The sequence below is a fragment of the Crinia signifera genome, chromosome 19, assembly GCF_055691185.1.
Source record: "Crinia signifera chromosome 19, ASM5569118v1, whole genome shotgun sequence".
Lineage (NCBI taxonomy): Eukaryota > Metazoa > Chordata > Amphibia > Anura > Myobatrachidae > Crinia > Crinia signifera.
In genome coordinates this window covers 4,560,921-4,577,129 of record NC_139226.1, presented here as the reverse complement: position 1 = coordinate 4,577,129, position 16,209 = coordinate 4,560,921, and the positions used below count along the sequence as shown (strand labels likewise).

The 16,209-nt window shown below is 49.2% G+C and overlaps 1 protein-coding gene across 2 annotated transcripts; it reads right to left on the bottom strand.

Moving 5' to 3' along the window:
• Positions 1–1,883: 1,883 nt before the first annotated feature.
• NECAP2 (NECAP endocytosis associated 2) lies at positions 1,884–15,977 on the bottom strand. Of its 2 annotated transcripts, none has more exons than XM_083161845.1 (8): positions 15,795–15,977; positions 15,617–15,717; positions 8,104–8,208; positions 7,940–8,021; positions 7,307–7,415; positions 6,788–6,920; positions 6,616–6,700; positions 1,884–4,508 (listed from the first exon to the last, which is right to left on the bottom strand). In XM_083161845.1, exons 1-8 carry the CDS (start codon positions 15,884–15,886, stop codon positions 4,463–4,465), a joined length of 753 nt encoding a protein of 250 aa, XP_083017971.1. In that variant the 5' UTR covers positions 15,887–15,977; the 3' UTR covers positions 1,884–4,462. The 2 variants fall into 2 exon arrangements, with proteins under 2 accessions (XP_083017971.1, XP_083017972.1); XM_083161846.1 differs by having other exon boundaries at positions 1,884–4,505; positions 15,795–15,975.
• Positions 15,978–16,209: the final 232 nt, after the last annotated feature.

The window sequence follows — 16,209 nt, the reverse complement described above, 5'->3', positions numbered from 1 at the left end:
GCACTCACATAACCACGGTGACCCCAACACCACGGGCGACCCCAGGTTACCTGTAATCAGGCAGCCCTCACATAACCACGGTGACCCCAACACCACGGGCGACCCCAGGTTACCTGTAATCAGGCAGCGCTCACATAACCACGGTCACCACATCACCACGGACGGCCCAATTTGCAGTATGTTCAGCACTGAGCACCTGCACGTCAGTGTAATAAGGTGTATAATTTGCAGTGTGTACAGCGCTGAGCGCCTGCAGGTGCTGCATCAGTGATAAGGTGTATAATCTGCAGTGTGTACAGCGCTGAGCGCCTGCAGGTGCTGCGTCAGTGATAAGGTGTATAATCTGCAGTGTGTACAGCGATGAGCGCCTGCAGGTGCTGCGTCAGTATAATAATGTGCAGGTAATTAGTGGATTGCGCAGTCAGTGGTCACAGATACCAATATTATCAGTTACAGACTAAATGCCTTGTGCCTCAGTGCCAGCTATTTATCACAACAGGTGCTGCTAATGCCAGCGGGAGAAGTTACCTCTGGGGAGAGCGGATACCTGCACATTAGGGAATGAGCCCTCTCCGCACAGAAGGCAGATGACACACAGTGTTACGTAACATGAAGCATCATCACCAGACTAACGGTCTCCAGACGGCCTCTTGTAGTGTTAGTCAACAGACTGCTTTATCCCCATTATCCTCTCCCGCGTACCGTGTCACTGCTGTTTGCCCTGGCACAGCATGAAAAGACCTTCCAACCTGGTGCCCCAGACTGACCCAGCTACAAACACAAGGCTTCCGCAGCCTGGCACTGGCCGCATACATGGCATGCTGGTGCTTTTAGTTCCACAAACTGGAGAGCCAACGATTCCACTGACCTCATCTAAATTACATAGAGCAGGGGGTATTCTACAAACTGTTCTCCAGCTGTTGTGGAACTACACATCCCAGCATGCCCTGACAACATTTCTGCATTCCCTAATAGCAAAACTTTGGCAGGGCATGCTGGAATGTGTAGGACCACACGTCGGAACACTCCTGGCACAGATAATTATTACGCTGCAGGAGGAGCGATGTTTAGTGTAACAGTGGCGGGAGAAGTGTAGGGACTGCTCACCTGTGTGCAGGCATTCACCTCTCAGCGTAACAGAAGCTCCCGGGCACACGACTGCTCGCTCCACCGCAGCTCCTGTAAATCTGGCCGGGTCACTTGTCATAGAACAAAGTGATCCGGATCCCCGCCCCTTAAACACAATCAATTAAAGATCTATTGTTCTCTCCCCTGGTTACCAGGTATAGAAGCCCAGTGAGGGAACGCTGGAAGCAGGCGGGGAGGAGGGTGAAGTAATCCCCGTGGTTCCTATCGCTAAGCTTATTAACATGGAGCTACGTGTGGCTGGTAAACACAACCTGAGCACACAAAAGTGTGTGTTTCGTTGGGCTGGGGGCTGTTGCTATGGAATAATCTAATGAATGAAAAGGACTTTCTAATTCCTTCTGAGTAGGTCTCCATTACAGTACAGATACATCCGAGTGTGGCTGTATACACAATGCGGGGTCTGGAGCCTGCACACTCTGGGTACAGCCATAATGCACCCGAGCACCTTTCCAGTACTCATCCCCCTTCTATATGTGAGTCTTGCAGGTGAAAACGTAATCTACTCTTCCAAGCATTGATGGTGAAAATAAATGTCTGTTTCAGTCAAAATTCCTTATGTGACCGTAACATGGCTTATTAATGGCTATTTTACTTTGTACTACCATCAGCTTGTACGGACCGGTTATAGCTAATACCTATTCCATACAGCTATGAATTCACCACAGCCCCCCTATCCCAGCACACAGGAACCAAACACAAATGTAAAAGGGGAATAAAGATCAAACCACTCCAGATGACTGAAATAAACTTTATTTCACTATTCTAAATCTCTGTAAAATCTCGCAAATGTTAGAGAAATAAAAAAAACAGCACAAATCAGCCATTCCCAGAGGTACATGCACGCGACCAGTAATGCCCGCCAATGATGGATGGTGTCACAACAGATAAAAGGATATAAAACTTTCCTCATTAGTCTATTAAAAAGGTATCTCAGTGGGGTATGGTCCATTTTCAATACAGGAATGTTAAACTAGGCCAGTGAGGGCCTAACCTCGACACTCCAGCTGTTGTTGAACTACACATCCCAGCATGCCCCACATCATTTTTAGCATGGCCAAATAGCAAAACTGTAGCAGGGCATGCTGGGATGTGTAGTTCAACAACAGCTGGAGTGTCAAGGTTAGCCATCGCTGAACTAGGCCAAGGGGGTGAGGACTCTGTAGACTACAACTTTGACTAGGAACAACAGAATCCAGTCTGCTCCCCCGAACTGCGCCCACAATATTCCCGCCTGAGATGAGATCATAGAATCTGATCATATCGGAGGACACGTCACAGACAGAAGGACAACCAATTCTGCTGCTGCTGTGTACCTCACAATCATACACGGACACCATAGTCATATTGGAATACACCATACAGATGGAAAGTGCGCCAGACTCTCATTTCTTGGTTACACAGGTGGCTATAGATTAACAGTACTGACCACCAGAAGATGGGCACCAAGGAGTCTTCTGGTGAGTACGCCACACGATTACCCACGGTGAAGCCTGCAGATAGTGCTCCGACGTGGACGCTGGCGTTATACTTCTCTGTATTACAGTTATATTTTCTTCACACTCCACATATTTGATATATATAATAAAATCACCTAAAATCTTTGGAAATAATGATTCATTGCACGAATACCTCAAGAAAAAAAATGGGGGGGGGAGAGGCGTACTCTAATATAAAAAGCCAAAGGCACTTGGGCGAGTACAGGCAAAGAGAGGTCACCTATATACAATACATAAGTAGTAAGGACAGGCACTTGGGTTAGGGGGACAGGTGCGGTACAGGACACAGACATTACACTCCTGCACCCAGTTAGGAACGTGTTGTGTAAAAACAGAACTGAACTTTATAAAGGAAAAAGCAATAGTAGTAGTTGTGCTACCACACTTCTTTATATATGGATGGCATTTATACATGTGCCGGTGGCACCGTTACATCTGTTCTACAGCTGTTCGGGAAGAGATTTAGTCGGTGACTAAATGTTCTTCACAGGAAGCAGCCTCCGCATTAATTGTAGCACAACTACGAATAAACAAAGCACATTGTTCAGTTACGTTTATTTTTACACAACACTTTAAAATAATGCAAATCTGTTAGGATGCCAACTGTGGGGTCGTGGTGCCGGTTGTAGGGGGTCCTGGTACCAGCTGTAGGGCTCCTGGACTGTGCGGCTCTTAGTAAATAAAATCTTGTGGAATGATGTAGTAACTCTTTCCAGTGCGGCTAGAACTGGAGGATTGCATATAATATTATACAGGGCCCCCAGGAGTGTCACATGCTGCTCTGTGGGTAGGAGAACGATGGGATGACGCCAGTCTCTGGGATAAGACACCAGCGGGTTATCATTGAGTAAGGGAGCAGGATAGCTCTGTGGGTAGGAGAACGATGGGATGACGTCAGTCTCTATGATAGGACACCAGCGGGTTATCATTGAGTAAGGGAGCAGGATAGCTCTGTGGGTAGGAGAACGATGGGATGACGTCAGTCTCTGTGATAGGACACCAGCGGGTTATCATTGAGTAAGGGAGCAGGATAGCTCTGTGGGTAGGAGAGCGATGGGATGACGTCAGTCTCTGGGATAAGTCACCAGCGGGTTATCATTGAGTAAGGGAGCAGGATAGCTCTGTGGGCAGGAGAACGATGGGATGACGTCAGTCTCTGTGATAGGACACCAGCGGGTTATCATTGAGTAAGGGAGCAGGATAGCTCTGTGGGTAGGAGAGCGATGGGATGACATCAGTCTCTGGGATAAGACACCAGCGGGTTATCATTGAGTAAGGGAGCAGTATAGCTCTGTGGGCAGGAGAACGATGGGATGACGTCAGTCTCTGTGATAGGACACCAGCGGGTTATCATTGAGTAAGGGAGCAGGAGAACGATGGGATGACGTCAGTCTCTGGGATAAGTCACCAGCGGGTTATCATTGAGTAAGGGAGCAGGATAGCTCTGTGAGCAGGAGAACGATGGGATGATGTCAGTCTCTGTGATAAGACGCCAGTAGATCAGCTAGTCAGCCCTGTGTCCATTGGTCCATGTATGAAGGGCCATCACAGCGACAGAAGACACAGATACACAGATAGCTCCCCATCATCACGGATTAGGACACCAGACAGTAGAGGAAATAGTAATTACTCCTCTTCAGCAGCAGCTCAGGAGCCACAATACACGGAGTAAACCCTTCACTATAACAGAGGCTTGGGAAGATAAAAGGAGGCTCCACATTGGGCATCTTCCAATAATCAGTTTATTCTCAGGGATTGGGCTATTTTCCACCTCTCAATGACCGGCTCATGAGCTGGGTTATTACACAGAGGTCCCATCAGAACTGGACCCACCCGGAGCTGGGCTGGCTGGAGGCGGAGCTGCTGGAAGAGAATAGAGGTTAGTATTACAAGGTACGTTCTGGTACCTACAGTCACTCTGGGGGCACTATAGTACCTGCACCATATCCCTCAGGACCTAGGGGGTTATTCAGACCTGATCGCTGAACTGCAAATTCGCAAGCCGGCTGATTGCTGGATGGCCAATCAGATAATCAAATCCAGCGTCTTTTTATTGCAAGCCATTTGCAAGTTAATTGACAGGAAGCCGGCATTTGTGGGTAGTAACCGGATGTTTTCTGGGAGTGTCAGGGATAATGCAGGCGTGGCCAGGTGTGTGAGGGAAAGTCATGTGACGTCAGCTCCGCCCCCGATCAGCCTGATTCTATCACAGCCGCTGAGTAAGTCCTGGGCTACGCACACACTGCACACACTGGGGAATCATTACATGGTGAACGGCTGTTATCTGGGAGTGTCAGGTAATACGCAGGCGTGGCCAGGTGTGTGAGGGGAAGTCATGTGACATCAGCTCCGCCCTGATCAGCCCGATTCTATCACAGCCGCTGAGTAAGTCCTGGGCTACGCACACACTGCACACACTGAGGAATCATTACATGGTGAGCGGCTGTTATCTGGGAGTGTCAGGGAATACGCAGGCGTGGCCAGGTGTATGAGGAGAAGTCATGTGACATCAGCTCCGCCCCCGATCAGCCTGATTCTAACACAGCTGCTGAGTAAGTCCTGGGCTACGCACACACTGGGGAATCATTACATAGTGAGCGGCTGTTATCTGGGAGTGTCAGGAAATACGCAGGCGTGGCCAGGTGTATGAGGAGAAGTCATGTGACATCAGCTCCGCCCCCGATCAGCCTGATTCTAACACAGCTGCTGAGTAAGTCCTGGGCTACGCACACACTGCACACACTGGGGAATCATTACATGGGGAGCGGCTGTTATCTGGGAGTGTCAGGTAATACGCAGGCGTGGCCAGGTGTATGAGGAGAAGTCATGTGACATCAGCTCCGCCCCCGATCAGCCTGATTCTAACACAGCTGCTGAGTAAGTCCTGGGCTACGCACACACTGCACACACTGGGGAATCATTACATGGGGAGCGGCTGTTATCTGGGAGTGTCAGGTAATACGCAGGCGTGGCCAGTGTATGAGGAGAAGTCATGTGACATCAGCTCCGCCCCCAATCAGCCTGATTCTATCACAGCCGCTGAGTAAGTCCTGGGCTACACACAGACTGCACACACTGGGGAATCATTACATGGTGAGCGGCTGTTATCTGGGAGTGTCAGGTAATACACAGGCGTGGCCAGGTGTGTGAGGGGAAGTCATGTGATGTCAGCTCCGCCCCCGATCAGTCTGATTCTATCGCAGCCGCAGAGTTAGTCCTGGGCTACGCACACACTGCACACACTGGGGAATCATTACATGGTGAGCGGCTGTTATCTGGGAGTGTCAGGAAATACGCAGGCGTGGCCAGGTGTATGAGGAGAAGTCATGTGACATCAGCTCCGCCCCCGATCAGCCTGATTCTAACACAGCTGCTGAGTAAGTTCTGGGCTACGCACAGACTGCACACACTGGGTAATCATTACATGGGGAGCGGCTGTTATCTGGGAGTGTCAGGTAATACGCAGGCGTGGCCAGGTGTATGAGGAGAAGTCATGTGACATCAGCTCCGCCCCCGATCAGCCTGATTCTAACACAGCTGCTGAGTAAGTCCTGGGCTACGCACACACTGCACACACTTGGGAATCATTACATGGTGAGCGGCTGTTATCTGGGAGTGTCAGGTAATACGCAGGCGTGGCCAGTGTATGAGGAGAAGTCATGTGACATCAGCTCCGCCCCCAATCAGCCTGATTCTATCACAGCCGCTGAGTAAGTCCTGGGCTACACACAGTCTATGATATTTTCGTAGGTAAGCCAATTCCGCCTTGCACAGGGCAGGATTTCCTTCCAGCTGGGCGGTAGGATACCTGATTGTAGGGCTCTGCTAATCAGGTCAGAATAACTGCTCTAATCAGGGGGACCCCGGAGTAACGTATACATGGGGGATAAAGGAAGTTCCTGAGACGCACAATGACACATTACATGTTATTAAACATTATCATTCATTGATCATTCTTGCCCCAACTCACCCAGATGCCGTAGTGAAGTCGCCCCAGGAGTCTGTAGAACTTGCAGGCTCCGCCCATGAGAGTCCACCAACATCCAGGGGAAACTCTGATCCAGAGGGAATGAGAGATTAGCGCTGGCTGTACAGACAGACGCGGCCAATAACCAGTACTTAGCTAGCGGCACCCGAGTTACCTGAGGTAGCAGCCGGCGGCTGAGTGCTCGGCTGAGGTGGAGCTTTTGCCCCCGGTGGTGGTGGTGGCAGTAGACTGGGTCCTGCACTCAATGGTCGCGGTTTAGCAGCTGGCCCTTCTTTCTTCTTTATGTTCTGAGGGTAAGAAAGCATACAGGAAGGTCAGGCTGTGTGCGGGGAGGATTAACAATGTAACAGTATAATACAGGGAGATCAGAGCAGTGAAGGGGTTAACAGTAAATGTAGCACAATAAGCATAGAATACACACGTTACATTAAGAAAATAATAAAAGGGAGCACTGCACAGTACGGTATCCGGACTATTTGTCTACAGCAAAAAGATAGACAACCATTAGGTCGACACCATTAGTTGGTCGACAAGCCAAAAGGTCGGTCCCCCCCCCCAGATATATAAATCCGCCACTATTAGCTGAATTTAGTAGGAACAGAACCCTGGGATGGGCACAGGGTTGAACCCCCTTTCATAGCTTCTCTGTATAGTTCTTTTGATGACCACGTACAGCTATGTTGATCTTAATGGTCTGTCCCTCCTTGAAGCCGAGGTCCAGCTTGGGGCCCGTATCTGGGTTCTGGGCCTGTTTTGCAAACTCTGTTTGTTGCTTCACCCACCTGATGAGAGAAGACAGAGAGAGAATCAGACAGACCAGGACAGGAACATACAGAGAGGTTACAGTCAGTCATGTTGCCAGAACGTAAACTGAAGCAACATCCAAAACATCTGCTGGGACGGATCGCTGAATCCATCATTACGTATTGGCCGTACTGACCCCCGACCCGTCCCCCCTTCCAAGCTATGCCCCGACCCCCTTCCCTGCTATGCCCCGACCCGTCCCCCTTCCTTACTATCCGCTATAACCCCCACATGGATGCCCCAGTATCCAGAATACAGTTCCCTGGGCGAGACGCACTCACAGCTCTGGGCGCAGCTGCACATATTAGACTGTAAGCTCTCAGGAGCAGCCCCCTCTCCTCCCCGTTTCCCCCCGTCCTACATATAGCACTGCCTCACAAATCAGAGTCAGTAGTAACTTCCATACTCAGACAGTAACAAGGTCTAGTTGTGGACAACAGCACAGATTTAGAAGAGACATTTCCCCCTCATGCGCCAGGATGCAGGTTCTGCAGAAACTTACTTGAAGTGATCTTGTAATGCTACATTGAAGTCAAAGGCATCACCTCTGTCAGCGAATCCAACGCCGATAAATGCCCGTCGCCCTAATGGGGGGAGAAGCAATGGCCGTGTAAGTGTATGAGGGGTGATAACATAGCAATGTTCATCGCAGAGAGCCCCACTCACCGTTCCCATCCTCAATGCAGATGACAAAGTAACGGCTGGAGTCCGTGACGCTTTCTACGGCTATCCCAGGAAACTGCTCCACTGGGGCCTGAGCAAAGAGCTCACCTGGAAGGAAAGAGACGGAACATGAACATTGGGAGCATGATCATACAGCGCTGGGACAATACCACCATACAGGAGAAGTACAACACAGCATCAAGCGCCCGGGACAATACCACCATACAGGAGAAGTACAACACGGCATCAAGCCCCGGGACAATACCACCATACAGGAGAAGTACAACACGGCATCAAGCGCCCAGGACAATACCACCATACAGGAGAAGTAGAACACAGCATTAAGCCCCGGGACAATACCACCATACAGGAGAAGTACAACACGGCATCAAGCGCCCAGGACAATACCACCATACAGGAGAAGTACAACACGGCATCAAGCGCCCAGGACAATACCACCACACAGGAGAAGTAAAACACAGCATTAAGCCCCAGGACAATACCACCATACAGGAGAAGTAGAACACGGCATCAAGCGCCCGGGACAATACCACCATACAGGAGAAGTACAACACGGCATCAAGTGCCCGGGACAATACAATATAGAACCTTTTCCTATGTACAATAAACTAAAAACATGGTACTTGTTTCCTAGAACGGCCACAACGATTTAGATCGTTGTGGTCGTAAGATAAAAAATCGGATCGATCGCATCGCATGCGATTTGGTCGCATACGATGCGACCGATCCGATCGACCGATTTTTCACCCGATTTTTTTTTTTTTTTCACCAGATTTGTTTCAATTGCCCCCCCAAATGTTAATAAGTGTGCTAGACCCCACGATAGACGTGAACCCGAAGCGTGGCGAGCGCAGCGAGCCCGCGAGGGGCGGCGGTGCGCGTCCTCCGACCTTTTCATTCCCCTACTATCCACTAGGGCGTGGAGTGAGAATATAATAGTGTGGCGAGCGCAGCGAGCCACCGAGCCCGAAGCGTGGCGAGCGCAGCGAGCCCCGCGAGGGGACGCGTCTAACTTCACAGGTATACGCGTCCGCTCGCCACGCTTCGGGCTCGGTGGCTCGCTGCGCTCGCCACACTATTATATTCTCACTCCACGCCCTAGTGGATAGTAGGGGAATGAAAAGGTCTGAGGACGCGCACCGCCGCCCCTCGCGGGCTCGCTGCGCTCGCCACGCTTCGGGTTCACGTCTATCGTGGGGTCATGGCGGGCACATAAAAAATGTGAAATGGGTCATATTGGCCCATTTCACCTTTTTTATCATTTTTCCCTATGTGAGATGGACTTAATCAAGTCCATCTCATCTTGTGCCATTATAATGGCACAAGACCGACCGATTTCAATGTTAAAAGATTTTTTAACATTGAAGTCTATGGAAAAATCGGGTCAATCGGTCGGTCGCATCGCGGCCGATTTTAATTGGTCGCGACCGACCGATTGACCCGATTTCTGTCAATCAAAGTGAAAAAATTGTAAAAAATCGGCCACATCGTGAGGATCGTGTCCCTTAATTAAGAGCCACGATCACTCACGATTGTGGCCGTTCTAGGAAACAAGTACCAAAAACATAAAATACATTAGGTAAAACAAACATTTACACCTTCCTTCCTAAGATAACAATAAAAACGCTGCACTCATAGCGCAGCTGACACTGATGTTTAGTCTTCACCGCAACTGATAGTATAACAGACCACAAAATAGTCCAACAGTTTAACAGCGCTCAAATTTTGCAAGATTGGATACCAACGACAACTGCACTTTATAAGAAGACTATGATGTCATAGGACATTTATTTATACACACTGATTAGAGGTTATCATTTGTACCCAATCTTGCGAACCTTGAGCGCAGTTACAATATTTTGTGAGGTTCAGTACTAAGGACAAGCGGCACTAATCCTAAGCACTGCAGAAGTGGCAGGAGAGAGGACGTACCTAGACGTCCCACCCGCTGTAGTTCCCATTACTCAGACACTAGATGATGATGTAACTAGAGAGGGTATGATGATGTCACCGTGCCAGGGATATGATGACATATATAAACTTCTAATGTTTTGTCCCATATCTCCTACATACTGGCACTCAGCAATTGAGGGGTACCCTGGTCTGAATGTGGGGATTATCAGAGAACATCCCTGGACTGCAGAAATCATAACAGTTCATAGAGGGGGAATATTTCCCCACCCTGGCAATCATTAACCCATAGGAACACTTATCTGGAAGAGGAAAATCTACTCTATGAAATATCCAATGATGCGGACATAACAGAGGACGTTATCCCTGATCACTTTCCGGTGCCCTGAGGCGAGACAAGGTGGACAGTTCGGTATGTGATATCTTTGTGATGTTGGAGCCACAATTCGAAGACTCGCTACGCACAGGGCCATAACGAAAGCGCTGAGCACCGGATATAGGCAGCGATAGGTCCGTTCCGTTACCTAGACCGCTTAGATTTGTTGATTTACTTATTTTTGGAGTTTAAATAACTGCAGTTTTTCCCTTTTCTTTATTCTATATCTATTCATTTTATACGGTTACAGGTTGGGCATTCGGGGTCAGAGGTGAGGAGTCGTCTGAAGAGCAGCAGGAGACACATGAATAGCAGACAATAGTGTTTGCCGTTATGCTCAATAAATACTATTGTGTGTGATTTATGTGCAGAGGACTCAGTGACTGAGACAGCCTGTAATTGGAAGGATAATCTGAAGGGCTTTGTCAAATTAAAGGATTTGTTGTAGAAAGTACTGCAGTATTTGCATTCCTGATTTACGCGTCTCATCCAGGACTCGCTCTTGAAGATTTGGAGACTCCTGTGGTGCCAAACACACCGATATACTGAGGACTCCTATGTACTAAGCATATGCAGGATATTTATTACTTATGTATGGGTCTCGCTGGTTAGAATTAGTGCAGACACCCACAGATGAGAGTTCAGCAAATTCTGGACACAACAGTGATAAAACACAACTGGGTAACACAAGTGTGTTAAATATCACACTTAATATAGCACCAAACAATTTGCAGTGGTGCTAGAACGTGTCGCTATGGAGCCCGGGATTACAGTAACTGGGGCAGAGGATGAGGCAGCGGGTGCTGGGATATATGAAGGCTGACGCCACACACACACTACATGATATCATTCACAAACAATATTGTCAACCATTCCCTTCAACTCATAACCAAAAGGTATAGGACCTTATTCTGGTTGATTTGCAAGGCTGCGAATACGCACCCTTGTGAGTCCACCAGACGCCGCCCTGCAAATGCCGATACACACACATCCCCCCCATTCAGGCGCACAGGCTGCAAATGGGCGTTTAACAAACATTCAGAAGGAAGTGGGCGGGCAGCTGCCCGTCCTCGGCGCCCACATCACCTGGCGATTTCCATAGAAATGCCCATGAAACACTAGGCATTCCCATAGGCGCGACTATCTGCCGCTGCCCAGGCCCCCCCCCCCCGGCACAGCCTTGGGTGCGTGCACCCAGCGAACCGTCTGTTTGCCATGCCGCACGCACCCGGCTTATGAATCTTTGCCATCTTTGAAAACCCACGCAGTTCCCCTTCCCTGCCTGGGGTGTCGCTGTCTGCTGTGGTGTTTCTAGCACAGGTCTGGTTTGCATATCAGTCTTGATATACAGATCACACTGTGCTAGAAGCACTACAGCAAACAGCGACACCCAAGGCAGGGAAGAGGAACGTCGTGGGTTTTCAAAGATGGCGGGTGCTAGAATGAACACTACATACACAATGAATGACATCATTACGTAAGGTCATCCTGTCCTTGCCCCATACAAGCCATTGTTGACAATATACTCCAAATTAAGCTGCATGTACATCCGACGGAGGACATAGCTAACAACCCATGGGAGCACGCATCGTTAACAATATTGAGGATTCACACTGGACGATAGTACAAACGATATTGCTCAGAAGAGCCACAATGAGCGATATAGTCTGTACTATCGCTTTGTGTATAAGCTTGGGAATAAATGCTACATGTTAGATCTGCTCAAACACCCAACCTACTGAACTTACAGATCCCAACACCCTACACGTGTACATGAGCACAGGTTCCACAGGTCATCTTACTACTACTACTACTACTATAGAGTATCCCTTTTATTGATCAGGTTAAGGAACTACACAAAGGTGTAATAAATGGTGCGCGGTGTATTCCAGCGATAGTGTACAGATGGAATATAGTCATCACGGAGCAGCTGGCTCTCCAACCCCCTGCCTGCTTACATCCTGCTATCTAGCCACCACCCACTTGCTCCGACACCTTGCCTGCTTACTTCCTGCTATCTAGCCACCTCCCACCTGCTCCGACCCCCTGCTATCTAGCCACCACCCACTTGCTCCGACCCCCTGCCTGCTTACATCCTGCTATCTAGCCTCCACCCACTTGCTCCGACCCCCTGCCTGCTTACATCCTGCTATCTAGCCACCACCCACTTGCTCCGACCCCCTGCTATCTAGCCACCACCCACTTGCTCCGACTCCCTGCCTGCTTACATCCTGCTATCTAGCCACCACCCACTTGCTCCGACCCCCTGCCTGCTTACATCCTGCTATCTAGCCACCACCCACTTGCTCCGACCCCCTGCCTGCTTACATCCTGCTATCTAGCCACCACCCACTTGCTCCGACCCCTTGCCTGCTTACATCCTGCTATCTAGCCTCCACCCACTTGCTCCGACCCCTTGCCTGCTTACATCCTGCTATCTAGCCACCACCCACTTGCTCCGACCCCTTGCCTGCTTACATCCTGCTATCTAGCCACCACCCACTTGCTCCGACCCCTTGCCTGCTTACATCCTGCTATCTAGCCACCACCCACTTGCTCCGACCCCCTGCCTGCTTACATCCTGCTATCTAGCCACCACCCACTTGCTCCGACCCCTTGCCTGCTTACATCCTGCTATCTAGCCACCACCCACTTGCTTGCACCTTATGTAATCTGTCTGTCTCTCCTTCCTACTACATTGTATGCTCTTCAGAGCAGGGCCCTCTTCCCTCCTGTTGTCAAAGGGTGTCTGACGGCTCCCCGACAGTCGGGATTCCGACAGTCATTACTCCGACGTCAGATTCCCGACTGCTCCCTCGTGGGGGGTCCACGACCCCCATAGAGGAAGAATAAAATAGGTGGCGAGCGCAGCGAGACACCAGTGCCAGCAGCGTGGCGAGCGCAGTGAGCCCGCAAGGGGTATTATGGCGCTCCCCCCGCTGTGCAGTCGGGATTCCGACGTCTGAGTAATAACTGCCGGAATTCCGACAGTCGTAGAAATATACCACACCCTTGTCAAAGGCCGCTTTTCTTCACATGTCACTCACAGCTCTCCTATACTCCAACACTCAGTGACCATCTTCGTCTGCATACTCATCTCCATCATTGGCCACAAGCCTCTAGTAGTACGTTGATCAAGTCCTCCCTACTTATATTTAAGCTGTAATGTGTATTGAACTGTGGTGCTATGTTACCTGTACTCTATTTTTGTTATTTATTGAGGGGTACCCTGGTCTGAATGTGGGGATTATCATGTAATGCCAAGTTTTGTCTCCCTGTACTGTTCCTTTGTACGGCGCTGCAAAACACTTGTGGCGCCTTATAAATAAGATCATTATTATAATAATAATAATAATCACGGAGCAGCTGACAGGGCATTTATAGGAGAAAGAAAGCCAGCAGGTAACGGGACAATCCCCATTACATAAAAAGTGTTCTCCCTCCCCCTACCCCCCCGTGTGCCATTTCCTAAATAAATTTCCCGGGAAAGGCCTTACGCATCAGATCTGGGATATGAAGGAGTCAGCAGGAAGTCACAAGACCGCATCCTGAGCTCACAAATCAGAGGGAGACCCAGGAAGAGTTCTCAAATAATCAATATCTCATCTATAGCCAACATCCCTGCCATGGTACCTTATATAGAGAAGTGTCATTAGTATATATACCTTTACAGGTGTTGCGCACTATATACTATAGTTCAGAACACACTATATACACACACACACACACACACACACACACACACTGAAGAAAAACTTACAAGTTTGAAACGTTGATATAACAGGCAGACTGCTTGTCTTTCATTTATGCACAAGCCTTGGAGTGCCGCCCACCCGACTGCATTAGTCGGAGGGGTGTATAGTCAGTTACCAGATGTATCTAGTACAGTACATAGTATATACATCCCTATAGGACAGGCTTTCCCAACCACGGTCCTCAAGGCAGTGCAGGTTTTAGTGATATCCAGGCTTCAGCACAGATGGTTTACTCAGCATCACTCAGATACTAATTAAGTCACCTGTGCTCAAGTCTGGATATCTACAAAACCTGCACTGTTGGTGTGCCTTGAGGACCGTGGTTGGGAAAGCCTGCTCTAGGAGATATATAGTTGGTCACCATCTGTAATTAGCACAGTATAGGATATCAATGTCCCCATAGGCAGAATATATAGCAAATTACCAACTGTATATAGCACAGTATAGAGCAGGCAGGTCCAACGCTGGCCCTCCAGATGTTTTGAAACTACACATCCCAGCATGCTTTGCAATAGTTTTAGCATTCTCTAATAGCAAAACTGTGTCAAAGCATGCTGGGATGTGTAGTTTCACAACATCTGGAGGGCCAACATTGGACATGCCTGGTATAGAGTATATCGGAAGGGTATATAGCAGGTTGCTAGCTGTATATAGTACAGCAGGAATGGGGAACCTTCGGCCCTCCAGATGTTGTTGAACTACACCTTCCAGCATGCCCTGCAACGGGTTTTAGTATGGCCAAATAGCAAATCTGTTAAAATGGCATTCTTGGATGTGTAGTTCAACAACAGGTGGAGGGCCGAAGGTTCCCCATCCCTGTAGTACAGCATAGCGTATATATGTCCCAATAGGAAGAGTATATAGCAGGTTGCCAGATGTATATAGTACAGTATATAGGGTACTTCCTCATCTTTTGGGGCCACTGCTTACGCTACGGAACTTACGTAGCAACATCAACCCCTCGCAACCTTTCGGGCTCGGTGGCTTCGCTCACATCAACTTCAGTAAAGGTAATAGATAGTGGCGTGGATACAGGATTTGTAACTTTCCCTCGCTGAAAATCCTTACGTAACGGGGGACAATGGTGAATATAGCGGCTAACGTAACTGGCGTAGCGGTGGCGGCAAAGATAAGGAAGTACCGTATATAGGAGTATATATGTCCCTGCAAGAGGGGGTATAGAGCAGGTTTCCAGCTGTATATGGTGCAGTATATAGATTATACATATGTCCCTATAGGAGGGGTATACAGCAGGTTTCCAGCTGTATATTGTGCAGTATATAGATTATACATATGTCCCTATAGGAGGGGTATAGAGCAGGTTTCCAGCTGTATATGATGCAGTATATAGATTATACATATGTCCCTATAAAAGGGGAAACATCAGGTTGCCAGTTGTCTGCACCACAGTATAGCATATATATGCCCCAATAGGAGGTATAGAGTCGGTTACCGGTGTTGCGGTCCTCCAGCTTGATGATCGCCAGCTTTCCCCGGGAAGTGATCCGGAGGCGGCCAGTCCAGGACGGTTGGTCCAGCTGCCATTCTGCCGCCCTGCGGGGGGACAGAGCGGTTACTACGGTCCCAAACCCCACCGCCCCGGTGCTGGGGATTCACTACCAGGTACTCACCTGTATCCCCGGTTGGAGGCCCGTGGAGGGATCCGGTAAACATGGACTTCCGGCTTTACACAGATCACCGATTCGTAGTCGCTGTCCGCCATCTTGGTACACCCCGGACTTCCGCCTGCGACGGAGCAGCCGTTGCTTGTTGGTTCACATAAGGATAGAGCGCCCCGCCGAACGCCCAACAATGCGCTGCTGGTCGGCTGCCACCTGCGTTTACTCGCGGTACTGCACCCAGATTTATTAGGTCTCAGCAGCGGTGTCACACTGGCCGGAAAGCTATATGTTTGTTGTTATTGTTATTATATTATTATTATTATATATACTTTTTGTAACAGCGATTGTTTCACCCTCAGAGCTGTATTATTCGGTACTTGTGTAGTTTCACGGCGCCAGTATGGCGCCGTGCGTCTGAGTCCCC

Coding starts and splice junctions, on each gene's coding strand:
- NECAP2 (XM_083161845.1), bottom strand. CDS start 15,886: ATGGCGGACAGCGACTACGAATCGGTGATCTGTGTAAAGCCGGAAGTC. Junction 7,416..7,939: donor GCATTACAAGATCACTTCAA/GTAAGTTTCTGC, acceptor TTCTCTCATCAG/GTGGGTGAAGCAACAAACAG. Junction 4,509..6,615: donor GACTTCACTACGGCATCTGG/GTGAGTTGGGGC, acceptor ATTCTCTTCCAG/CAGCTCCGCCTCCAGCCAGC.